Source organism: Anarrhichthys ocellatus, unplaced genomic scaffold (genome assembly GCF_004355925.1).
Source record: "Anarrhichthys ocellatus isolate YVR2014 unplaced genomic scaffold, GSC_Weel_1.0 scaffold84, whole genome shotgun sequence".
Taxonomy (NCBI): domain Eukaryota; kingdom Metazoa; phylum Chordata; class Actinopteri; order Perciformes; family Anarhichadidae; genus Anarrhichthys; species Anarrhichthys ocellatus.
Genome location: NW_022280114.1, coordinates 76,018 through 101,919, shown reverse-complemented (window position 1 = coordinate 101,919; position 25,902 = coordinate 76,018). Strand labels below are relative to the sequence as shown.

Genomic DNA, 25,902 nt, shown 5'->3' with positions numbered 1-25,902 from the left:
CCCGTCGTCCACTGTCTCTCTATTCATTTCAGCAAAAGTGCCTGTCAAAGGTTCAACGCTTGACTGGAATTACAGTGTAATTGTTTCCTCTCTGGCCCGTCCAAAATTTGATAGCATAATGTAGGCCACTTCTACACCGCCCCCCCCCCTGCTGGTTTGCTTTGACTACAGAAGGCCGTCGACCAGTGTGTCATAAATCTCAGGTGTGGAAGCCGATCCGTCGCCTGATGCAGCACCCACACTGGCTTCACTCAGCGGGGGGGGGAGAAACCTGAGTGAGACGCAGACACTAACACACACGTTTGAGGCTCTTAAACACACACACAAACCCGCTCACCCAAGGACAGCAGGTTTTGAATAACCATCAAATAGATGAGGAGGAAGAGGAAGACAAAACAACTATTGAATGGATTGGCTTTAAAAATCTCAATTTGGTACAGATATTCATGGTTCCCAGAGGATGAATCTCTCTGGCTTTGGTGATCCTCCAACACCACCATGAGGTTGACATTTGTGGTTTTTTGGGTGAAACGTCTTGACAGTTATTGGGTAGATTTCGGCCAAATTTAATTTAGAAATACATGGCCCCCTCAGGGTGAATTGTTAACATTTTGGTGATTTTTACTTTCCATCAAGCGCAATCATCAGGTGAAAAATATTTTTTTTACAAAAAGTGTGACTAAATACCTGCAAGACTACATTTCCGTTAGCCTCCGTACTGTACTGTACAGCTGCACTTTGCGTTAAGTACTAATTAGCCAATCTTGGCACGCTAACACGCTCAATTAAGATGGCGCACCTGGAAAACAAACCAGCAAGTCAGCATTGTGATTGGGTGAGATGGAGTCCATACATCATTGTTTTAGCAAACTCCTGCATACCTTGAAAGCACTGCTGGGCCTAAGTACAGCCTCACAGAGCTGCTGGCATGGCTTGTTATCAACATATATTCCTGAAAATATTTTTTATGACTAAAAAAAACCCCATTACTGTCTCCCCAGCCTCAGTGAGCCGTCCCTCCTCACCCCAGATGAGAACGTCTTATTCGAGGGATTCTCTGGCAACCGTCGCCCCAGTGTTGTACAAAAGAGACCCCCGCCTCCTCCTCCTCCATTTTCCAAGTCATCAGTCCCGCTCCCCTGCAAGACCTACCGCCCACCCGTGACCAGCCAGCCTCGTCAGCAGCAGAACCGCCAGCAGGTCCAAAGCTGCAGCAGACCGGCCTATATTCACTTCTCCCAGGCCATCCAGCCCGGCTCAAAGCCGAGAGTGAGGCGCCATTCGCACAACCCCTCCCTGAGCTCAGAGATGGTACAGGGTGACCTCCGGCCTTTGGTGATGCAGTATCGCAACTCATCGTCTCAAGGAGAGCCTTTGTCTGTCGTTGGGAGGCCTTGTCTCCCGGGCTGCAGTGAACGCCCCACTCTGGCTGCTGCTGCTTCCGCTGCCGCCACCGGTCCAGCTCGCACTCAGCTGCATGTGTTCCTGCCCACAGAGGCTGAGGGAGAGGAGGTGGACAGCGAGTTAGTGGATGAAGGCTTCATGGACGAGTTGGACAGTAGGCTAACTTCTCTGAAGCTCCAGCAGAGAACGCCAAAGACACACACCTACCAGTAATATGTCCCCAATTTGAGCACCATATGGCCAAATGTATATGGACAACATTGTTCATGTATTTAGGGTCTGGGGCTGTTTTTTATGATCTGTGCTATATCTCTTTGATCAGATGTAAGCAAATCTTAATGCTGCAGGAAAAAAAGTATATTTTAGACAACAGTGTTCCTCCAACTGTGTGGCAGTGGTTCAGAGAAATCCCTTCCCTGCTTCAATGTGGCGATGACCCTTTGCACAAAGCCAAGACATGTTTTCTTGAGTATGGTGTGGAAGAAGTTGATCGAGAGCTCTGACCTCAACTCCATCCAACACATTTGGGATGAAATGGACCGGCCACTGTGAGTCAGACCTCATCGCTCAACATCAGTGTTGGACCTCACTAATGTTTTTGTGCAGTGGCGGACTGGCATTTGCAATTTTACAGCCACCCTAAAGGGCACTTTGTCGCACTAGCTCCACTGGAGGGGCACCCTAGATGGCAGTTTATCACGTTTTCTTCATTTAAGGGCACCCTAGCGTGCACTGCATCACTTTTTCTCCACTAGAAGGGCACTCGAGACATTACGTTTTCTCAAGTGGAAAGGCACCCTAGAGGGCATTTTATCATGCTTTATCTAGTCCACCAATGGCTCTTGTGTCTGAATCAGAGCGAATTCCTGCAGACAGGCTCCAAAATCTGGTGCAAAGTCTGAAACCTGAAGAGCAGGGACTGTTGCAGCTTGTTGAAGCCCATTGTCTTGGAATTAAATGTTAGATGACATGTGCTATGTTTGGGCCATATAGTGTACGTTTTTAAACCCAGCTAAATGCATTGAACCTGGCAAATTAAAAACATAGAAGTCACACAGATTAATAAGATAGTTACAAAACATATGTTTATATATGCCAGTATACCGTAAATATGAATGGTTTCTTATTCAAAAACAAAACACTCTCTCGCTTTAAGAGGGTTAAAGACTCCATGTTTCATATCTAAGAAACAAAAAATATGTTTTTGAGTTTCCACAAAACTAATATAATTTTTGGTATAATGGTGTATTATCTTCATGAATTTTTTACATGAATGTACAAACATTTTTCTTACCACCCTGTTCCTGTTGAAGTCCAGAGCTTGGAGGCAAGCTCTGCTCATTATAAGCAGTCAGAGTATTAAAGCATGTGTTTATGTAAATACATATACAAGTAATAAGTAATAACAAGTAATAAATCAACCTTTATAAAACTGTTTATGAGTACTGTTGTTATTATTAACAACAGTAATAGGGTGAAATCTACATACACATATATATGTGTATGTAGATGTGTATATCTGTGTATATATACAGTATATATATATATATATGTATATACCCTACAGAGAAATAATAAGTGTTCTTGGCCCTGTCTGTTTGTGTCTAACCAAGTCTTGCTAAAGAGGAAGTCCCGTTCTGACCTCGTGAGGGGTGACTTGTTGCCGGAAGACAACGGTGGAAACGTGAGTGAGAGGGTCATGGTTCTTTTTTTAATCTCAACACTTCTTCAATCTAAATATTCATGAAAATATACACTTTGCATCAGTAATGATGTAATGATAATATTTTATTTATATTGCACTTTTTTAAAACACACAGTTACGAAGTGCTTGACACATAATAAAATACACACATATTTACATACATACATACGTGGGTCAATATCACTATGAAGTGCCTTTGGTGTCCTCATCAGAATCATGAAAATGTAGCAGAATAATGAAACTCTGAGGTCTTATTATAAATGGACAAACATTTACACACATCAATACAATAAGTCTCTTGAAATGGGTTTCCTTCATTTTATACTTTTTTCATTGGATGTACGTGATTTTGGCATGTCCTACACACTGCTCTGCTAACTACAGTGTGTGTGTAACAAGTGGTTAAACTATACTAAATAAAAAAAATGTTATGTGGTTTTATTGTCCACAAGTTATTTGATAAAACGAGTCATTTTGATCACGTATATTCTATTTTCATAATGATATTGAACATTTTGCATGTGTCCCTGAAATTGTCACCTTGCTAACTGAATCATGTTGCTAACTGAAGGTCCACCATGTGCTCATTAAATGTTAACATTAGCCAAAAATGTCCACCCTGTCATTGTCCACCCTGTCAGCAAGCCTTCCATGACAGGGTGGACATGGTTCGTGACAGGAAGGACATGCGCATAGTTTATGCCACATGCTGATAATGTTACACATATTACAACAGCTATTACACACTTTATAACATGCTATACATAGTAGGAGTGGACAATATGGACTTTTTTGGCGGTATCGGTATCAGCAAACCTAGTTTGATAAGGCAAACCTAGTTTACCTGGACTGCCAATTAATTGAAGTGTGTAAGGGAACATTTTGAATTGTCTTTTTCAAGGAATGAGCTCAGAGCTGAGATAGCAAGGAGATATCGGGAACGTTGTCACGCTGACCCGGGCAGAAGAAGAAAGTACCTTGAGAAAGAGAGGGACAAATGGAATAAAGACAGAGAGACTGGAAAGAAGAAGGGTGTCAATGAGCTCAGTGAGAGAGAGAAAAGAGGCCAAAAAGAAAGAAATGGAGAGAGGCAAAAAGTCAGGCCAGAGCCAGAAACATGGCCAGTGCTTTGCTACAGAGACACCACCCAACTCCCCTGCAGCTCCTTAAACTCCTGAAACTATGAGAAGCCAGCTATCAGTCTGACACCCGGCCAGATGAAATACCGAGACATTTCATGTCTGTGTAAAAGGGAGGAAGGTGTTTGGGACTGCCCCTGCTTTAACCTTCAGTAGGTCACTCTAGCTAATGTTGCTGTTTCATCTGATGAGTCCCCAGCATCTGGAAAGACACCAGATAACCCAAGGAGACCAGAAATGATGAGGTAAAGCACATTGGAGAGTGGTGCATCGTTAATTACGACAATGAAGCATACCCAGGTGTCATCATTGATGCAGAAGGGCACAGTGTGAAAGTTAAGTGTATGCACCGCAATGGCATACGTACATACATACGTAGCCTACACATACAAGGACAATAATTAACAACTAAAATAAATTGGTTCTGGAGGACTGGAAACATTATCATCGCTGATCTGAGAATATGTCAATCATACATTACATAAGAAAGGCACCCAACCGTAAAATAAACTGTAGCCAACCAGAAGCCTCGAAAACATACTACATTTTAGAAAATATAATATCAAGAGAAAGCCCCTTCTTCAGTCAATAATTAATCATGACTTTTCATTGTCAGGTCTCTTGTTGAAAACACCTAGCAAGATATACTGTGACATTATTAACTTAAAAAATCTAGACGTCTTTTTATCTTCCTGCATAATCAGTTGTTCCACACCCCAGCCCAGTTGGTGGCGGCAATGCTCCACTGAAATGGTATGCCGACCTCCAAAAAAAACACTAAAGAAGAAGAAGTAGACAAACACTCCAGTCTGCAACCCCTGCTCAAGATAGACTGGAAGGAAATGATGTAGTTTGGGTCTGTATTAAAAGCATTTCACGGTTGTAGAGTCTATTTTAAAACCACCGAGTCGCATTTTATTTGCGAAACTCGTGCATCAGATTTTGGAGCAAACATGGCGGCCACGACGGAAACTGGCGACGGACACCAACGGCTGGCCACCAATCAAGTGCTGCCTGTCCAAGTCGATGGCGCGGTAATGTTCTGCACGTTTGTGACGGTTAATTACATTTCGTATAACGTCGCTAAGTGAAGACATTGGCATATCTAACAAATACAAAAGTTATTAATGTAGCAAAGTGGTTAGTTATTTTGTCGTGTGGAGATATTGACACGATAAATGCGAGCTAATCGTAGCGAGCTAACGGGACAGGCACAGAGTTGTGCAGACTTGTAAGCAAGCTAGTGTTAGCTTAGCAAATGGTGAGCTAGTTCTTCTCTTGTTTACAGGACATGTAATTAGTCTACATATCATCATAACATGGCTGAACCCAAGGAGGCGACTCAAACGGAGGTAATCAAAACTGTAATTTCTAACCTATCGTTACATTGTAGCAGTTTGCTAAACCACTGTTCAGTAGTGACGCTAGTTGTGTTTACATTACATGAGCAGTATTGCTATATCAGCAACAACCTAACGCGTGAAGTTGACATGTGTTTGTTTTAAAGGAATACACGGGTAAAATACTGACTTATACTGTTTGTGTTTTTTGCAACCAGTGTTTTACTGAAACATCTATCTACATCTATGATTATACCACAGCTAGCTAGCTTAATTGTAAAGGTAAATACATGGGTATATTGCAGTACTCGGTCCTAATGGGCATGTAATATGAGACTTAAACCTACTCAAATACTTCTAATTACTCTCCAACTATCAGCTAATTATTCGATATATATTCGCCTACTTTTTAACTTGTTTTCCTTCTAAATTTGATGTCTTAGGATCTATTTTTTTAAATACCTTTGTATTTCCTTTTATACATAATAGCTATTTATACAGTTTTTTTTCAGAAAGTGGTGTTGTTCACAGTGATTTACAATAAAGTGAAGAGACATGACAATAAATAAAAACAGGCATATTCAAACTAATGCAAACACTGCAGGTACATGTATGTTTATGTGTAGAACAATTGAATATGTAAAAAGGTATAGATCAAACAAAGGAAGGCATAGGACAATAAGACATATAAAAGATAAAAACAAAGGCAGAGTGACAGTTAAAGGCAATGCTGAATAAATATGTTTTTAATTGGCATGTCAAAATGTCCGCAGAGCTTGCGACTGTTATTGTTCCAGCAACTTATACGGTATATATTTAATGGGCATTGTCGGAGGGAGCCTGAGAGTGAAGACTTCTTTGTAGTTGATGTGCACATGAGCGTAAATAACTTGAACTTAAACTATACTTCACAGTGAGACCGAGTGGCTCAAGGTTTAAAATTTCACTGTACGTTCCCTCCGCTGTGTGCAGGAAATGTTTTATTATTTTATTAGAAGTAGAATGAATTTGCTCTCTTTAAAACAAAAAAAACGTCTGCTGATGTTTTACCCTCCAAAAGACTTCCATACCTCATCTGTTATACCAGCAGTGTTCATTTTGCAAATGAAAAATGCTAGAATCTGCACAAAGTGGCCACTTTATTAGGTACACCTGTAAATCTAATGCAATAGAACAGTTTCGCCACAAATTCCAAAAAAAGATAAGAACGTTAAGTTTTGATTCACACCGTTCAGAGAGGTGTTCATGTAACTACATGGTAATTGTTGAGGTGTAGTTCGCATTACATGACATTGTGGGGTGTTCCTAATGTCTTGCTCATCCCATTTACATGCATAAGGGGGAATCCAAGACAATGCAATCCAGTACAATACCATCACTAACTGCAACCTCAACTAAAAACTTGAATTAAGGTAGAAATTGTGGCTGAACTGTTGTATTGCATTGCATTAGAATGTAATAGGTGTATTTAATAAAGTGTCCAAAGTCTGGAGAAATAGATGACGAGATGAGACTTATATTTCCAAACATGAACCTGAAACAAGTCTCTTTATACTATCATTGATGAAAACAGTGGGCAAGAAAATGAACATATCCAAATGTTATAAAAAGCATTATAGCATGCCGTGATCGTGAAATATGGCAGAGCAGTCACCTTCAGTAGCAGCAGGAGTATCAGCATAAATACACATTGAAGGTTTTTACATGTCTAAATTCCATACTGAGCTTTGGTGGTTGTATTTGTATTTGTAGGAGTGTTTTTTCAATAGCACAAGAAAAAAAGCCAGAACCCTGGCATTGTTCATAATGTCAATTTTGTATTGTCTTACACAGGTAACAGAGGGCACAGACGGAGAGTCCATGGAAGCTGTTTCAGAGCCGGGAGCATCGGTGGATGTTGGAGACCCGGAGCGTGTTCGCAAAGCTTCTTCGAGTCCCTCTGAGCACAGAGAGAAGGATTACCCTGTAGCTGCTGAAAAAGAAGTGGAAAGTAAAGAAACTGAACATAAAGGACCTGAAGAAGAAGAAGAGACAGTTTTGGTCCACGGTGGTGAGCAAGAGAGCACCTCGGATTCTGAAAAAGAAGAGAGAGTTGAGGTGAAAACCGAGGAGGAGTTTGAAGAGACAACCGAGGAAGAGTTTGAGGTGAAAACCGAAGACGAGTTTGAGGTGAAAACCGAAGACGAGTTTGAGGTGAAAACTGAGGAGGAGTTTGAGTCGAACAAAGAAAATTTGGCCGTAAAGGACGACCGCTTAGAGGACAGTCCTGCAGGACCTGATGCCAGTGAGGACACAATCATGCACAATACTTCTGAGGAGGTAGCAAACATGGACACTAAGGAGTGTGTCGACACACAGCAGCAGCAGCAGGAGGAGGAGGAGGAGGAGGAGGCTGCTTGTGGTAAGTTGAGGGTTTCTACAGCGGACGACCTCGATGAGATGATGGACATCGGCACGGTGGATCAGGTGGAGCAGGAAGCTCAGATGAATGAGGAGCAGCAGAATAGTGTGATGGACATGGACTGCAGCCGCTCGCCTTCCATTTTAAACACAGGTAAAGTTCAATCACGAAGGTTTTGTGTTGCAGAGAAACATTTTCAACCAGCGAGAGTTAATTGGGGCGAATCAAAAGTCGTGTTGTTCTTGTTGGAAAAGAGGAGCACAAAGTTGACATTTGAAACATAGAATAACATTGCTGGCTTCGTCTCTCTGTGAAGGTAAACAAAGCACCGCCCTGTAAGCGCCACCATTAATCTCTGTATTTCAAATGTTCCCTCACAGCCTCAGTGACGGAGGACAGTAACTCTGCGGAGGAGGAAGCTGATGTGAAGCCCATGGTATTGCCACCACCTGCGGAGGAGGAACAAGCGAAGGACGTGAAAGTGGCTTTAGACTCGGTGGGGTCCAGCTCATCTACGTCGTCTGAAGCCACGGCCAGCACAGGTGAGGGACCTCGGACGTCCCACTTGCACTATTTTAGATGATCAGTTTCATAAGGGAAATCTCTTAAGATAAGAGATAAACCTCCCAGATTTTGGAGATTTTGGCTGGTGCACATCATCATTATTATCATTAAATGCTGAGATCTTAACTGCTGTAGTATATAGTGTGTTTTCTAATCCGGGACACTAGACATCACTGGCACCTCTGAAGTATCTTAATGCTTCCTCACATCCATCAATTAAAAGTAAATGTTTTTAAACTCTCTGGTTACGGTTAGATTCTGTTTAAATTGCTGTCCAATCACAGACAAGCGTGATTTACATCTTTCATTTTTATGTCACTGTTGCAACGATGATTATTTTCTGCATGCATGTTCTTCATTATTTACTTTGCACCCTTCTTCACAGTTAACCAGTTCACATGTTGCTTATGTTCTTCGTAGGAAGGGACAGCTCATCACCAGCGGCCATGATGAACGGGATGAAAGTAGTTAAGCTGTCAATTCCAAGATTAGACACTGTAAGTGTAAGTAGGACAACCTGCGTCAGCGTGAAAAGTAAAACGAGTACAGAGAAATATGTTGTTCGGGGTGTTACCATGGAATTTGAAATCTACAACAACATTTCTTTCCTGTTGTAGAAAAGCGTAAATGCTGCTGCTCGGCCAGTCAAGTCGTCTCCTTCGCCGCCTTTGGTCAAGGTGAAAGATGAGCCCATAGACGAAGAGTATGACCAAGCACTGATATCTTCTGCATTTACAGCGAGCGTGAAAGATGAGCCCAACACTGCAGAGGTGGGACACACACACACACACACACACACACACACAGACCTTTTCATAAACTAAGCTCCTTTCAGACACAAACCGCTTTACGTTAATGTGATGGCAGTTTGACATCTCAGTCTGATGTCTGAATGACGTCAAATGTCACGACAATTTTACTAGGTCTGATCCAGTAACATGTATTATTGATACTGTTACTAGATCAGATAAAGAGCCAATTTTAAGCCATTTAACCAACTTTCCCTCGTGATGCGACCACAGCAGAGAGGTTAAATATATAAAACTCTTTCAACTTTCGACTTGAAAGAACTCTCAATAGCCGAGCAACATTACGACTACAAACGACCCATAATGCAACACTCTTTTTTAAAAAAATTTTTTTTATTGATTTATTCTAAATTTAGATCCCCATTAGGGTCATAAAAGTGGTGGTTTGTTTTCCAGAGCTCAACATGAAAAACATGAAAATAAAAAACTAATAATTTAAAATCACATTGACATGCAAGATTCATAATTTTTAGTTTTAGCAACTTTTTGATAATAGTAGAAGAAGTTGTATAAAGAACAGCTCCCATCATACAACTTGTTTATGGACATGGTGCCAACAAATGACCAGTGCTCACTCTACTCTTAAAGTTATGTAACTATGTGAGCGGTACTCACTTCATTCACAGAGAACATATGGTAATGTCTCTCGTCCTTGAATATAATTGGACCCCAGCTTTCTCAAATATAATATCCAGAAAGAAAGTCCTTTAATCAGGATTTGATGGATCCAGAATCAGTGAAGCACCTCTTCAACCCTGTCTCTGCGTTCTGTTATTTGCAGGAGGACTTGAGGATTGGATCGGTCTTCTCTGTGCCCCCAGCCGCCGAAATGCAGGCGCTACCCGTCATCAACCCCTCGTCGCCGCACATGTCCTGTTCCAACTGCAAGAAGGGCCTGTTAAAAGGCCAGACGGCGTTCCAGAGGAAGGGCTCGCCAGCACTCTTCTGCTCCACCACCTGCCTCACCACGTCTCTCCCCGCAGTCAAAGGAGTCACTAGGATCTGCCACAACTGCCAAAAGTGAGTTCAACAGAAAACGGTGTCGTCTTTCCAAACTTGTGTCCACGTTGAGGAGGGCTGGGTATTGGTTATATATATATATATATATAGCTTATTAAGGTAAATACAACCACTGCCAAGTAGTAGTATGGAAACTTCTCCAGTCAGACGATACCTGCAATTGTTCTTCCATTTAATGCGACCTGTGATTGGCCTGCCTGCACACGGCTCTGAACGCGGAGATGTCTGAGCCGGCGGTTAGCAGCTAACGCCGCCAAACAACGGCAACTGTGCTGAAAGAATGAACAGTTTTAACCAGGAGGAGCACCGGATGGTTAACCGCTGTATGAGCGCTGTGCAGTGCGGCGGAGTTTAGCTCGCCAGTGGGCCTCAAACACACACGTGATGGGTATCGAATGAAGTACTCTATTGGTATCAGTATCATTTTAAGGGTACTGGTGTTGGTACTGGCGTCGTAATTCTGTCAACGATACTCAGCCCCAATATTGAGACAATTAAGATTAAGATTAATTTACTGTAGATAATTACAATTTTGTTAAAAGTTCATGACCCCAAATATACTTTTTACTGAATTTGGACCTGTTGTTGATGTCATCCCAGGTTGATAATTCGGCCTCAGGACGTCATTCTGGCTCCAGATGCTAAAGGCACCATGAAGGAATTCTGCAGCCAGAACTGCCTGACCTCCTCCAACTACAAGAAAAACCTCTCCAGCCACCGGATATCTGCTGCCACCAAAACAACACCGCAACCAATAGCACCACAGTCGCTCTGCAGCATGTGCGCAAGATACTGCGTTGTAAGTCAAACACAACGGGGATGCCACTTACATTTACTTTCATCATAGATTAATCTGCCAATTGTTTTCTGGATTCACTGAAATGTCATAAAGTATTGATTTAAGTTGAAATCTTTCAGATATCAAGGTGACATCTTCAGCCTTTTGTTTTGCCGACCAAAAGTAGAAGACCTGAAGATATTCAGTTTACAGTGATATAAAAGATGGAAAAGCAGAAAATCCCCTCACATGAGACAAGCAGGGGATGTAAAGGATTAATCGATTATCAAAATCGTTATAATTATTTGAGCTCTGAAATGAAATCTAAAAATAACAACTTCTTCCCTTAAGAGTATCCACACCATAATAATATACCCAGTTATTAACCTTATTTGTAAAGCTATTGAAAACAGTGTGCCACTTACAGGAAGTAAATAAGATTTTTATTTTTTTTTTAATCCTTTTCAAAAGCATTTGATGCATCAGAATTCCTTTTTTACCTGGGCTGAAGGATGCACCCAAAATGTGTCTGGTACTAGTCCTGCATCGTCACATTACAGTACATAAAGTATTAAGCAGAACAGAAGTAGTACACGCAACCTTTTCCCCTTGCTGCCCCTGTAAACGACACTTTCTTCGCGAAACGATCGACCTCTGAAATAACACACCACGGTTGTTTTGTCATCCCTCCCGCAGAGTAAACACGAGGTGATCCTGAGCGGTTCCGTCCACAAGATCTGCAGCGACGCCTGCTTTAACCGTTTCCGCACGGTGAACAACCTGTCCATGGCCGGCTGCGCCAACTGCGGCTCCTTCTGCCACAGCAAGCCGCTCATGCTGAAGATGGAAGACTGCAACAAAACTCTGTGCAATCCAGAGTGTCTGGCTAAGTACAAAGAGGTAGGAAAGTAAAAGAATAAAAACAAACAGGATGTTGTTTGGGTCAGACTGGTGCTGATGACACGCAGTGTACTCTGCGTTTGGTGAGGATGTCATAAAAAAAGCCTGTGAATTGTTCTTCCACTGGCATTTAAGGCCATCGAAACATCACAACGATGCATAATACTGGCAGTGTTTAACAATAAGTACATGAATGTACGCTATTGGAGTAATATCTTGCATGTTGCGGCTCAAACTGTAGCCGTGACTGCTGTGACATAAAACTGAACTTCGCTGCAGAACAGACTCCATATTGTCTGCATCTTCGAGACATCTGCGGGTCCATAGTTCTCTTTTTATGACACAACCGCGGGAGGCATTGTGTTTTTGGGGTTGTCGGTACATCTGTACGTCCGTCTGTTACGCCCGTCCCATTCTTGTGAAAGAAATATCTCGAATCCACTTGGACTTAACCCTTTATCGTGTGAGTAACCATATAGGGTAATTTCCGCACGCTGTACTTATTGCGTCCTTCCCGCGCCTCAGTGAGTTCAAGAATCATGTGTTCTTCACCCAGCCAATCAGCAAAGATCACCCATGTCACACCACCTGCCTTTGTGGCATTTGACCAATCAGCAGAGACCTGGTGGGCATGTGACTTTCTCTTTTTTTCTGAATCCCGGAAATGACGGTTTTGCAGCTCGACGCTATTTACAATTACGGTCCAAACAACTAAACTAACCATGGTAAGTTGATGAAACGCACACATGTTATGCTTGAATAGTTGCACTAAGTGATTACACGCGTGTTGTTTGTGGAGGACTTAGTGAAATGAGTGAAATTACGGCACGAAAAATGTGGGCACCATATTTGATCATACGACCGGTTCACGTAGCAACTAGAATTGTTATGGAATGTCCATTTTTGGACATATGCCCTATGCATCTAACAAGCCATACTTTGTGCATTTTCTTTACAAATAAGGCAATACAGCTTAGGACTTTATGTTTTAATGTTGCCAAAGTGTTGTATAATACTATACAGTGAGAGAATGTTAACCCATTTCTAGAAATATTCAAGCTATAAATAGTGAATATGAGTGATTTTTGTCAGTTTATGACCTGATAACAGTTTTATGTTTTATTGCATGTGTTTCATTTTTTAGCAAGTGTCTGCTCGTGATTTTTATGCCAAGAAGAGGCAGACTGTTGTCGTGCCAGCCCTCCCTGCCATCAGTGATGATGATGAAGAAGAAGGTGATGATGACGATGTGGCAGACCCTGACTTTGTCCTGACCACCGACAACCAGGACATTCCAGGCCCAAGCAACATGGGCCCCTCTGCCAAGAGGAAGCGCAGGCAGCCTGCAGTGGAGGTGCTCCAGGACAGCGACAGTGAGGATGATGATGATGAGCAGCCAGCACCACAAGCCCAGAGGCCATGTAAATCCAGTAAGTCAGCAGACGGGTCAACCACCTGGCACAAAGTTGACATAAACAACACAGCCCTGCCTGAATACCAGCACTCTCCCCCTGACTACATAGAAACCCCTTTTCAGTACTTTACCAGGTACTTTGACGCCAAAATCATCAGGCATATCACCCACCAAACAAACTTATACGCTGCTCAGAAAGACATAAACACCATTTTCAACACAAATGAGAAGGAAATGATGACCTTTGTGGGCATCCTCATCTTTATGGGGGTTGTTCTGCTCCCAGCTGTTGAAGACTACTGGGCCATGGAGACCAGGGTCCCTCAGGTTGCCAACCTGATGTCATCTAAGAGGTTCAAGCTGCTGAAAAGGGTTGTCCACTTCTGTGACAACACCAAGATCCCTGGCACCAGTGACCGCTTCTTCAAAGTCCGGCCTCTGTTCAGCTTCCTCACTACCGCCTTCCTGCTTGAGCCACAGACCCCCAAACAGTCTGTGGATGAGGTGATGGTTGCCTACAAAGGGAAGACAGCCGGCAACCTGAGGCAGTGTATAAAAAGCAAGCCACACAAGTGGGGTTTTAAGTTGTTTGCCAGGGCCTCTGAGGATGGCTTCATCCATGACATGGTGCTATACCAGGGCAAGACTACTCTGGAGGGCCATGATGCTTCCCTGACACCTGAACAAAAAGCCTTGGGTGCCACCAGCCAGATTGTCTCTGTCCTGGCCAGTTCCATGTCCTCCCTCACTACCACAGCCATCTTTGCTGATAACTTTTTCAGCAGCCTGGAGCTGGTGCGGTACCTCCGAGACCATAACTGCAGGTACACGGGGACAGCCAGGGACAATAGGATCAGAAAGCAGACACTCAAGGCCGTCAAAGAGATGGAGAAAAAGACTGTCCCTCGTGGTACATGTGACTACGTCACTAGTGATGAAGGGATACTGGCCATCCGGTGGAAGGACAACAAAACGGTCACTCTGCTGTCAACAGACGTGGGGGTGGAGCCGATGTCCTCAGTCATGAGGTACTGCAGAGAGACCAATACAAAGGAGCCTGTGAGCTGTCCAGCTGTCATCAGGAGTTACAATGCCAACATGGGGGGGCATTGACAAGAGTGACATGTTGGTCCACCTCTACTGCACCCTCATGAAGTCCAAGAGGTGGTACTTGCGACTGTTTGCGTACTCCATTGATGTCAGCCTCACAAATGCCTGGATTATGTACATCCGGGACTGCAAGGCCCTTGGTGTCAAAGGCGTGTCTCTGAAGGATTTCAGAATCGATGTGTTTAGGACTGCCAGCAGCCAGAGACCAGCCACATCTAGCTCCAGAAGGAGCTCATTGGCCTCTGTTGACAGCCTGAGCCGCATTGCTGATATCCCTAAACCTGTCCGGGGACACCGCAGCCACACCCCAAATGACGCTGAGCGGTTCAATTTGTCCCTCTTCCATGCCCCCGTCTATGCCAAACGCCAGACCTACAAGTACTGCAGCCGGAAAGGCAACATAATAAGATCAAATGTGGTTTGCAGGGTCTGCAAGGTCCACCTCTGCATAAACAGTGAGCGTAACTGCTTCATCAGTTACCATGAAGAAGTGGCCTAATGTTGTTGTGTATGTTGACTGTTCCAGTACCAGCATGTGTTTTAATGTTCTAAAAGTGATATTATAATGTTAAGAAATACATGTTCCTTTCACCTTGTATGTGTATTTTTTTTTTATATACACTTCTTTTTTTTTTTTTTTTTTCTTTTTTTTTTTTTTTACCACATGGGCAAGGAACCAAATACGATAACTTCGTTGATGTTGATTTTCTACTTGAAAATAAAAAACTTTTTTAAATGTCACAACAGTAAAATAGTATTGTTATGTCCTCCAATAGCACTCTAGGGTTGACATTTTGAATTTCAAAGTATTTCAATGAGTGCCCTGTAAAGGGCACTCATTGAAAGGATGAACCGATTCAGACTTTGTTAGTCAAAGGTCGCTGTGACCTCACAAAACACGTTTTTGGCCACAATTGGCATTGACCCTTTCCTAATCTACAACCTCAGCCTGAAAATGAAGAAGATCTCAGAAGATTGCATAAGAGGCCGATATTTGTCGGACCCCCGGTAAGAGCTGGCTGATGCTACGCTAGGATTGGCCAGTCTGCGTTAAAGGGGCGGGACTTAGCTAGTGGTCAGTTGTCAGTTGGGCATCAGATTTAAACGTTCAGTTAACACAATGTACATGATTATTAAAATGAAAACTCAAAGAAACTCTACATTCTGTATTTGTTTTTTATCTCACAATAGAATACGAAGATAACCAAGCCTTGTACGATGTGTCGCACTACCCGGTTGCTGGTAGAAATGGTTGACAACAAAAACAGTGATGACTCTGTGAACCTCTTCTGTAGCAGCAGCTGTGTGATGGCATTCAAGGTCCAGACTGTCAGTGCATCAGGTACAGGTACTTTTCTTTTTTTTATACCTAATAGGTACAGGTAGTTTTCATGACTGACGCTGTTGGCATTCATTACTTTACACTGTTACTGATATCTATCTATCGAAAAACTTTTTTTCTTTTCCACAGGTGCTCGGTTGAGTTGTGATAGTTGTGGGAAATACACAGTCCCAGCCTACCACCTGGCCATGTCTGATACCTCCATCAGGAACTTCTGCACTTTACCTTGTGTCATGGATTTTCAGGTAATGAGGGTCCCTGACTGTAAAGGTTTTGGGTAATGCTCGATCACAGCTAGTTCAACGTGATGTCTGACCACATCAGAAATCCAGAGTGTTTGTTTCTGATCCCAACAGTCACACTCGGGGTAAATACAGATCAAATCAAAGTCTCCTTTGTCTAGAACACACATTTTAGTGTCGCACTAGAAACCGTACCTTGTTCGCAGTGGTTTTGAATCGAGACATTATGTATTGTTTTTTTTCTGTGCCGTAGGAAAAGTTCAAAAAGTCCCAGAAACAGGTGAATGTTTTTACCAAGCTGCCAACCGGCTCCACCCAGACCGTCACTCCCATCCAAACCCTGCAAGACGCCCGCAAAGGACCGCTGAAACTGAACTGCTCCCAGTGTAACCGCAACATAGCTTTTAAACCCGAACTCCTCCAGATCAAGGTAACGCGGGGGGGGGGCGTTCATTTTTCGTATTCATTGCGGTTGTTCCAGGCTTCAGTCTTTGGCAATGTGTGTTCATTGGAAATCGCAATGACAGTAAAAAACACAATTTTAACGGTCAGCACTGGTTTAATGTTTGTACCTGCTTATACCTCTGTGTGTGAAGGACAAGTTGGTTTTCTTCTGTGGCGTGGACTGCGCTCACGAGTTCAAGAAAGACAACTTTGTGACGAGCCTGTGTGAATACTGTAAGATCGAAAAGATCACCAGAGACGCCAAGAGGATTAACAACAGAGACTGCTTCTTCTGCAGCGACGGTGAGGAGGCAGCAATACAAAAATGACAATCGCACACCTTTTAAAGCATCTAGTTATTAACAAATTGTGTTAAATCTTAACAAACAACACACTTGCATCTTCCTCCCAGGCTGTAAGCTCCTCTTCAGACACGACCTGACTAAAAACTGGGGGAAACACTGTCACTCCTGCGTCTACTGCCACAGCATGTCCAAGAAGCTGGTGACGGCCCAGTACGGAGGCTCCACGGAGGACTTCTGCTCCGAGGAGTGCAGGTCCAAATACACCATGCTCTTCTGCCACGTAAGCAAGCCTCAGCGCAGTTATTCAAATCACAGTTGGACCAAAAAGAAAAAAAACATGACGGTGGCAATGATCTAAGTGCTTTCTCGCTGTTTTCCCTCTCAGGTTGCAAAGTGCGACACCTGCGGCCACAAAGGGAAACTGAAGCAGAGTCTTCCCATGCTGGGAGAAGTCAAGCACTTCTGCGATCTGAGTTGTCTGCTTCACTTCTGCTGTGAGACAGTGGCCACGCAGGGCGAGGTGGTCACAGGTGTGTGTTATGGTTGCCATTTCAAGTTTCAGGGCTGTAGATTGAAAGCCTGATTTATTAGAATGCATCATTTTGTGCTGTTGTGGCCGTTGGATTAAAGATTGTGCTTAGAATGGGTTTGTCTTTAAGGGTTTGAGTGTCTTTATTATAGACTTATAGGAGCTGAGGTTGAACGTCCCTGACCTAAATGTATGCCTTATGCATTACCACAGCCCAAATGAGCCAAAAATGTCCCTAGTGATGCATAAGGGTTCATTAACATGTTATACAATCGATCAGCGATAGCTCTGCTGACTCTACTTGTATTTTCTTGCATCTGCAGGTATAGGGGAGGTCACGCCTGTCATCGCCAACGTCATCTCGCTTGCTGGCCCTACGACGAGGAAATCTAGCGCTTCCAGCAGAGCCGCCCAGCAACAACGCACAAACGCAGGTATTTATGAACTATGTGTCAAACATATAAGATAGAAAAACATGCTGCATGCTCATTTAATCAGTTAACAGTGTTGACTGTAAAGGTTTCATCCTCTGTTATTGTCTCCACAGGCACGGCCTTTCAATCAAAGAACTCTGGACATGTAAGTTCAATAACATATATGTATATACAGTTGCTTTCAAAAGTTTGGGGTCACCTGTTATATTGGTTTTCTTCTTTCCTTCAATAATGACTATTTTAACAGAGAAAAAAAAAAAAAAGTATAATTCAGAACCAAAATATATTATTTACATTTGAAGTCGTGTTTGCCCCAAAAGAAGAAGTTTTAAAGAATAAATGCCAGGAAGGACTTCTGTTGGAAACATTTTTTCCACACGTGACCAAGTTTATTATTGAACCACGACGGTGCTTGCATCAGGGCTCTAAATATTTTGGGTAGCCATTTCTCTTTGGGCCCTCTGTAGTCTACTTGGTGGGTAAATTGAAGAGGTTTAAATGCTAAGATTCCAGTTTCTTTTACCAATGAGTGGTGACTTTAACTGTTGCTCAGAAACCTCTTTGTCTCTTTTTGTCCTTTCAGTTGTCAGTCTGGTTACATCATTTTACAGTGTTCTGCATGAACAAAATATGATGCTTTTTGCAAACCCTTCATACAAAATAAGTATTTGTAAAGGAGACTTTCTACAACCTAAAAGCCTGAAAGATCTAAAGTATTAGTCATGTTTTGGCTCAAGATGACGGGAGGAAAAGGTACGTGCTGTGGCCTGCACACAACATTTCAGCTCATCAAATCTGAAAAACAAAAAAAGAAATGATGAAACTCGGATACACGCTCAGTGTTTGGTGCAGCTGGTGCCGTTAGAGACTATTTGTGAGGATCTATTTTGTTGTTCATTAAGTTTATTTGTGTTGGAATCATTACTCTTTGTGTCCTTTTGACTCTTCTTCAGATCAGCATTCAGACGGATGCAGTGAAAGTCCATCCTCCGTCCTGCCCAAAGATCCTGAAGAACAAGGCCGTGCTCTGCAGACCGCTGGTGCAGAACAAAGGGGTCTCCTGTAAAACACAGACCGCCGACGTCGAATCACAGACAGGTAAACGCCCACAGAACAGTGTTTCTATGGTAACCACATCCCTGTGCGTGTTGGTAGATATAAGATTTTCTTAATTTCCGCTTGAAAATATTGTGCAATGTGTTGTTCTTTAGAGTCCACAGTCATATCCTCAGTCACTGATTTGAACAACTTTTGAATGTGCTGTCCCGTTAAGTTTACATATCTCGACTAAAGACTATCTGACGCTAAAACATAAGTTGGTTGTAATCTTCACCACTGAAGAACTTTTTAAATGATTTGTTCCCGTCTATGTAGATGAGCTCTATCCTAAAATCATGGTCGTTCCTGTGCCAGTGCCGGTGTATATCCCTGTACCCATGAACATGTACAGCCAGTATACTCCCAGAGCTCTGGGCCTGCCGTTACCGGTATGTCACACACTACAACCACCTCATCACCTTTTAATGTTTGATTCTCTGAAGTGTGGAATCGGATCATCTCATTATCAGGATTACAATATTAGACAACGGCATCTTCGTCCTCATACCGGACCCCCATAGTCTCTTATATTATTACTCTGACTACCACAGGTGCCTGTACCCATGTTCCTTCCTGTGACCATGGACAGCGCTGAGCGCATCATGGAAACCATCCAGGAGATCAAGCAAAAGATCCCGTCGGACCCCTTTGAGGCAGAACTAATCCTCATGGCCGAGATGGTTGCAGAACAGAACGAGAACAATGACAAAGATGAGGGACCGAAGGAGAGAGAGAAACGAGATGCAGCGGCTCCAGATGGTGAGCAAAACTATGCGTGTGTGTGGGAGGAAGGCGGCTCACTCACACTCTCCTAAGCAGCGGCGTACAGCGTGCTCACCACGACAACCCATCTTATCTTAAACTTACTCGCTAGGTTTCGTACATGCTTGCTAATAACTGATTTCAAGAGTCTGGTTCCAGAGATTGACAGCGTTGTGTTAAAGACACGTGTAGATAGACCAGCTTATCAGACATCACATGGAATCAGGCAAGTCGGTAGACTGCAAACCAGGTATCATTTACTGGATGAGAGGTGGAGGGTAAAATTAGGTGAGGCAGTGGTAAAGGTGGACGGCATTGCTGGCATTGACATTGTTGACTTAACCAGTCTGTCGGCCAGTTTGTAGCCAAGGATGGGGTTTAGGGGTTAAGGTGAAGGCCTGATGCACGGCTGCAGCTCCCGACGCCTCTCACGAGCGCCTCTCACGAGCGCCTCTCACGAGCGCCTCTCACGAGCGCCTCTCACGAGCGCCTCTCACGAGCGCCTCTCACGAGCGCCTCTCACGAGCGCCCTCTGGTTGCAGATGCGAGTAATTGGAACATACTTTTAAAAGAAAAATCACAAATGTAACAGAAGACCACATGATGTTTATATTTCAGATCTTTACTTGATAGTAAACCGTTTCAACTTTGTGCGCTTTATCAAATTCATAACGACCAATTAGTCAATGGTCCATTAATCGTTACCATCCCTAGATTTGACCTATTTTGAAGAAAATTTAGAACATCGTTATGTGGCGGTCAATGTTGATATTATGGCGGGCCATCAGAAGTAAATCAACATTTCGTATGGCCTTTCACTTTCTCATTGTTGCATCAAATTATTCCCCACAAATGTTTTTATGTTGGAGGTTTTAATAAAAAAAATTTCTATTACTCTGGATGACAAGCTCCTCCCATGCTTATGTGACAGACCCCGGCAGTAACTTCAGCGACGACTTGGACACGGACGACTTGGCCAGTTTCCTCAACAACTGGGAGGACGGCTCCTCTGACGCGGGTCTCCGGTCTCCCGGCCGACCGTGCGCTCAGGAAAAGCTCAACACGATCCTAGACATTCCCGCAGGTGCGACCAATGAACCTGACTCCGAACCCCCGCCTCCAGCCCCGCCTCCCATGGACGTCGAAGCTGACTTCGCTGTTGGTGAGGAGATGAGATGTACAGATTTCCGAAGCGCTTGACGCGACAACATTTGACTTTTCTCTCGTCCTCGACCCGTGTTTGAAGAGGTTTAGTTTAAGTGTTGCGAATGTGGTCGGGAACGAGAAATACTTTTGAGCGCTTGGTCTAATGTTTCATGTGATGTCATCGCCAGAAACTCTGGAGAGGATGGCCCAGTGGAGAGAGCAGTCCTGGCGATCCCCGAGCCCTCCGCCTGCAGCTTTGCGACGACGACAAGCTCACAGGAAAGCCCGAGAAAAGAAGGTAACTGTCTGGGAAATGAGATCTGGTACTGCTTGTGCATTTAAGACTACATCTGATTGTACTTGCAAAAAAATAAATCTGCAGTTAGGACATTGGGAATACCTACCATGTGTCGGGTTGTCTCACCCTGACCACATCCATGATGCAACCTTCTCTCTCTCTCCGACGTCTAAGGGTCGTAAGTCACAGCGGCCGTCTAAGGCAGCCGAAGAGTCGACTCAAAGAAGCGCCTCCAACAAGGCCATGGCTGTAGACGTCCCAAAACTGAAGAGTCAATATGGAGTTGAGGCCTGGAAGCGATGGATCCAATGGAGGCAAACTCAACCCAACCTGGAGAAGCCACGCTTCGGTTGTGAGTCCAGATGTACAGTAGATCCAACCACTTAAGCTGATCTTGACCTAACATCATGTACTTATATTATACTGGTGGATCATTTTTATCTAAATCACAGAACAGTATAGAGGGAAAATCGAATCCATTAAACCAAAAAGGGAATAAATATGCAAACCTCTTAAAGTTAGTTGGAAATGTTCCTTCCTTCCATCAAAAGAGTTTTGGAAGAAGTTTTAACATTACGCATCAAAACAAACTTTTTTTTTTTTTGATACTTTTAATCATTTGGACTCCTCGTGTCTTGATTTCAGCTCGGCCCATGGAGTTGAAGGAGGATGTCCTTCGCTGCACCACCGCCGAGCTGAGCTACGGCCTCTGCTGCTTCATCGCTGAGGTGAAACGACCCAACGGAGAGCCGTACTCCCCCGACAGCCTGTTCTACCTCTGCCTCGGCATTCAGCAGGCAAGACACTTTTCACACACAAACCCTAAATGTACACAACAGGAAGGACCTACAGTGCTGTGTGAATATGTACACTTTCGCAGCTAGCGCACATTGTAGAGTTTTTCCGTGGGGGGAGGGCCAGTTCACCAGTGGAAAAGTTTTAATGTGAAGCAGCTACAGCAGGAAAGGTACGGTTTGCATTAGCAGTAACTTGCAGTAAATGTACTATCGTCAAATAAATGACAGCTGTTCTCATTATTCACATATGTGACCTTTCGTCTCTCTGCAGTACCTGTTTGAGAACGGTCGTGTGGAGAACATATTCATGGATCGGTTCTACAACAAGTTCTCCACTGAGTTCAATAATATGCTGAGAGATTTCAAACCCTCAATCACAGCAAGTGGTGAGTTATACATATGCAGTTTCATTCTGTCAATCCATCAGTTTGTCTTCCTGTCAGTTTCCTGATTTCTACTCCCTCTCTCTTTAGGTTATATCCACTCCCGTGTGGAGGAGGAGTTTCTGTGGGACTGTAAACAGCTGGGGGCGTACTCTCCCATCGTCCTCCTCAACACTCTGCTCTTCTTCTGCTGCAAGTACTTTGGCTTCACCACGGTGGAGCAGCACCGCCAGCTGTCCTTCGCCCACGTTATGCGCTGCACCAAAACCACCCCGAACAACACCAAGACCACCTTCCTGCGCTTCTACCCGCCAATATCCATAAACGAAGCAGAGACAGGTACAGAACAACATGTAGAGCTATAGATGTCATTAACAAAGTAAAAGGATAACATTGATCTGCATCTACCAATATGGATCATCAATGATCATCAATTAGTATAAGCACATTTCCCCGGTGTGGGACTAATAGAGAATTCTCTTATCTTATCTTAAGCGGCAAAAAAACGTGATCAGGGATCTCTAAAAGTTATATTTGCTCCCTATTCTTTTGTGCTGATCCGTTGCACCACTAATTAAGATAATTAGGAATAGTTATATCGAAATAGTCCTCTTAAATTTAAATAACTGTATTTTAACAATCACAAATATCCTGCTTTTATAGAAATGTTAACTCAAGCAGTTGGCATGCAGGAATGTTTTGCACCAGAGCATTGACACTATATGATATTACGTTTATGATCATTTCAGATCTATGTCAAATCTGCATTATCTGAGCTATTATAAGATACTTAAAGAAAAACAAATCGGCAGTAAAATACATATGCAGAATTATGCTTAATTTGTGTAGTTTAATGTTTTTTTTTAAGATAATGTTTTTGGCACGTTTGCCTTTATTTGACAGTGTAGTGACAGACTGGAAATGCGGGGAGAGAGATGGGTACGACATGCCGCTAAAGTCCCAGGACTGGCATCAAACACAGGACGTTGCAGTGTAACCCCTCGACTTTGAAGGCTCTCCATTATTCCAACTAGTTTTGAGAGTTCTGGCCCAAACCGACATGGATGTAATGAGCCTGAACCTGATTTATTTATTTATTTATTTATTTTTAACCATACGTGTCGTATACTGTTGTGGAGTCCAAGTCTACTCTTGTCTTTTGCGAAGTTGTTTGCACCGTAAACATTTTCAAAAGGCACTGCAGAAGATGTTATTCTCACCAGGGATATTTAATCACTTTATCGTTCTATAATTCGGTGTGTTAACATCTTTAATTTCATAAGCAGTGCGACTTCTGCACCAGGCAGTAGAGCAGAAGACTCACAAATATGATCCTCTGTTTTTTTTGCACTGTACATGCACTTTCAAATGTCATGTTCATTTACAGTATTTATAACGGACACTTCTTTATTAAAATGTGCTTTCACAAAAATGTGCAGTGAAATGGTTTCATAGCAGGAATGGTGTAAATGTTTGTGTCATCCTCAGATCCAGAGGTTCCTGTGAAGAAGCGTAAGGAGGAGAGTAAAGAGGATATTCTAGAGATGATGGAGAACACGGAGAACCCTCTCCGCTGTCCAGTCAGACTCTACGAGTTTTACCTCTCCAAGTGGTGAGTATAGAAGCACACTGAACTACTTACTGTGATCAAAAAACTGTTTCAACTGGCTGCTGTTTAAAGACTGACTTGAAAAATTGTGAAACTACCCTTTAATGTGTGTAAAAATCTAACTTTGTCCGAGCCAGATATTGACACAGATATTACGTCCATTTTTGAGAGAGAATTTGAATCTGTTGACTGTTTGGCCAAGTCAAGTTCCTTTACTATGTTTCTATCAAAGACTAAAATATAACTTAGTGCTGCATATTGTTCTCCTCAATCCACTGGTCACCACGTTGACATTACCAACTCTCTTCCATCCAGCTCGGAGTCGGTCAAGCAGCGCACCAACCTGTTCTACCTTCACCCCGAGCGCTGCTGCGTCCCCAACAGCCCCCTGTGGTTCTCCTTCACCCCTCTGGACGACAGCACCATGGAGGGCATGCTCGTCCGCATCCTCACCGTCAGAGAACTTCATCTCGGGAAGACGAAAGCTGAAGGGATGGAGCAGAAGACATCCGAGGATCCACCATTTATACCACCCGAAGAGGAGGAAGATGGGGATTCAGAGTGATGAAGTGCAGAAGTGACCTTTTTATTGGCGTAGCAACTTGTGGTGTAAATGTTTGTAGATGAACGGAAATGCTCATTTAAACATGGCCCAATAAACAGAAATGGACAGAGTAATATGCAGAAGTGCAAAGAAAAGTCCTACAGCAATCAGACTGTTGACCAACTGCTCAGCAGGACACGTATCTGTCCTTTTGTGTTTTGTCCGGTGAATGGTTTTCTCATGGATAATGCTACTTTTTTCCTTCCATGTTGATTCCTTCAGTTCTGTGTGTGAATTGGACTTACTTTATTATTTTTTTGTCCTTGCTTAAAAGCGCTACAGTGAAAAACACTGACGATTTCTGTCGTCAGTGAGTAAACGACCAGCAGACAAACTGAAACCAGCTTTCTGTGGTGTAAATCCTCAACCGTCAGTGACAGAGCACACGTTTATTTCCAGATCTTTTTTTTTTTCTTGCAGTTTTTATACCCTGAGGAAAGTTATTCTCAGAAATTAAGGAAATACACTTAACTAAAATTCCTGGAATTCAAAGGAAATCACATTTGATGATGTGGAAATGTGAGTCATCACTGTTTTCCCTTTATAGCTACTTGTATAAATTATGTTCCAGAGGCTTCTTCAACTTGCCATGGTAACTTGTAAAATAATTGAATTTTCACTGAAGATTTAATTCATCAAATAATCAGACTTCAGGTCTTGTCACTTGATTGTGAGATTACAGAGCGTCACATGAGTTTTGTCATTAACGTTGAAAGAAAAAGCTTTTCTATAATTCCTTTTGCCTCATCAATAGAAATGGATAGAGTGTGAGTGTCCAAATGATTGGATTAAAAATGTCTTTATGGATTTAAATACTTTTAAGAAAATAGTCACTTTTTAAAAAGACTGACAACTTTATTGATATTTGGGGGGAAAACAACACAATTTTGTTGAACACTGAATTGAACAGAATAATTTGAGTGTTGTGATAACTTCATTTTGGACATGCTGTTTCATCCAAGCATCCTCTGAGACATTGACTTTTTTGCATAACCATGACCCTGGTGTATAAAAACTAGCCTACAGACCCTTCCTGTATATCTTGGTTATATTAACTCCCAGTCCTCAGTATGGCTGCCAATGTTGAGTATTTTCTATTGTATGTTGTTTTTGAATAAAAACGTTGTTTTATGAGAACAGTAACATGGTTTGAGTTATTGAATTATATGTGCTTCTTACATGTGTGTTAGCCTGAATGTGGGACAATTAAGGTGACGCGTGTTTTTCTGTGTGTCCTCATAAACCACACAGGCAAGTATATTCGTGTGTTTGGCTGTCCTCCGGCACGTATATGATTCTGCTGCTGGTAGAGACATCGACGGCCG

At 42.9% G+C, this 25,902-nt stretch overlaps 2 protein-coding genes across 5 annotated transcripts; both read left to right on the top strand.

The window, feature by feature from the left end:
* Positions 1-5,033: 5,033 nt before the first annotated feature.
* Positions 5,034-25,737, top strand: LOC116398428 (zinc finger MYM-type protein 4-like). Of its 4 annotated transcripts, none has more exons than XM_031874700.1 (28): positions 5,034-5,282; positions 5,537-5,600; positions 7,422-8,142; positions 8,370-8,531; positions 8,974-9,050; positions 9,171-9,323; positions 10,144-10,382; positions 10,983-11,181; positions 11,857-12,060; positions 15,776-15,926; positions 16,056-16,171; positions 16,422-16,598; positions 16,765-16,915; positions 17,025-17,197; positions 17,303-17,447; positions 17,770-17,880; positions 17,994-18,025; positions 18,834-18,978; positions 19,255-19,367; positions 19,530-19,737; positions 20,672-20,902; positions 21,075-21,184; positions 21,359-21,536; positions 21,830-21,981; positions 22,253-22,367; positions 22,455-22,703; positions 23,853-23,976; positions 24,289-25,737. In XM_031874700.1, exons 2-28 carry the CDS (start codon positions 5,568-5,570, stop codon positions 24,536-24,538), a joined length of 4,719 nt encoding a protein of 1,572 aa, XP_031730560.1. In that variant the 5' UTR covers positions 5,034-5,282; positions 5,537-5,567; the 3' UTR covers positions 24,539-25,737. The 4 variants fall into 4 exon arrangements, with proteins under 4 accessions (XP_031730560.1, XP_031730558.1, XP_031730559.1 ...); XM_031874698.1 differs by having other exon boundaries at positions 15,776-15,932; XM_031874699.1 differs by having other exon boundaries at positions 8,974-9,056.
* On the top strand, positions 12,075-14,609 carry LOC116398429 (piggyBac transposable element-derived protein 3-like). Its single transcript, XM_031874701.1, has 2 exons — positions 12,075-12,785; positions 13,205-14,609. The coding sequence occupies exons 1-2, from the start codon at positions 12,783-12,785 to the stop codon at positions 14,585-14,587; spliced, it is 1,386 nt and encodes a 461-aa protein (XP_031730561.1). The 5' UTR covers positions 12,075-12,782; the 3' UTR covers positions 14,588-14,609.
* Positions 25,738-25,902: the final 165 nt, after the last annotated feature.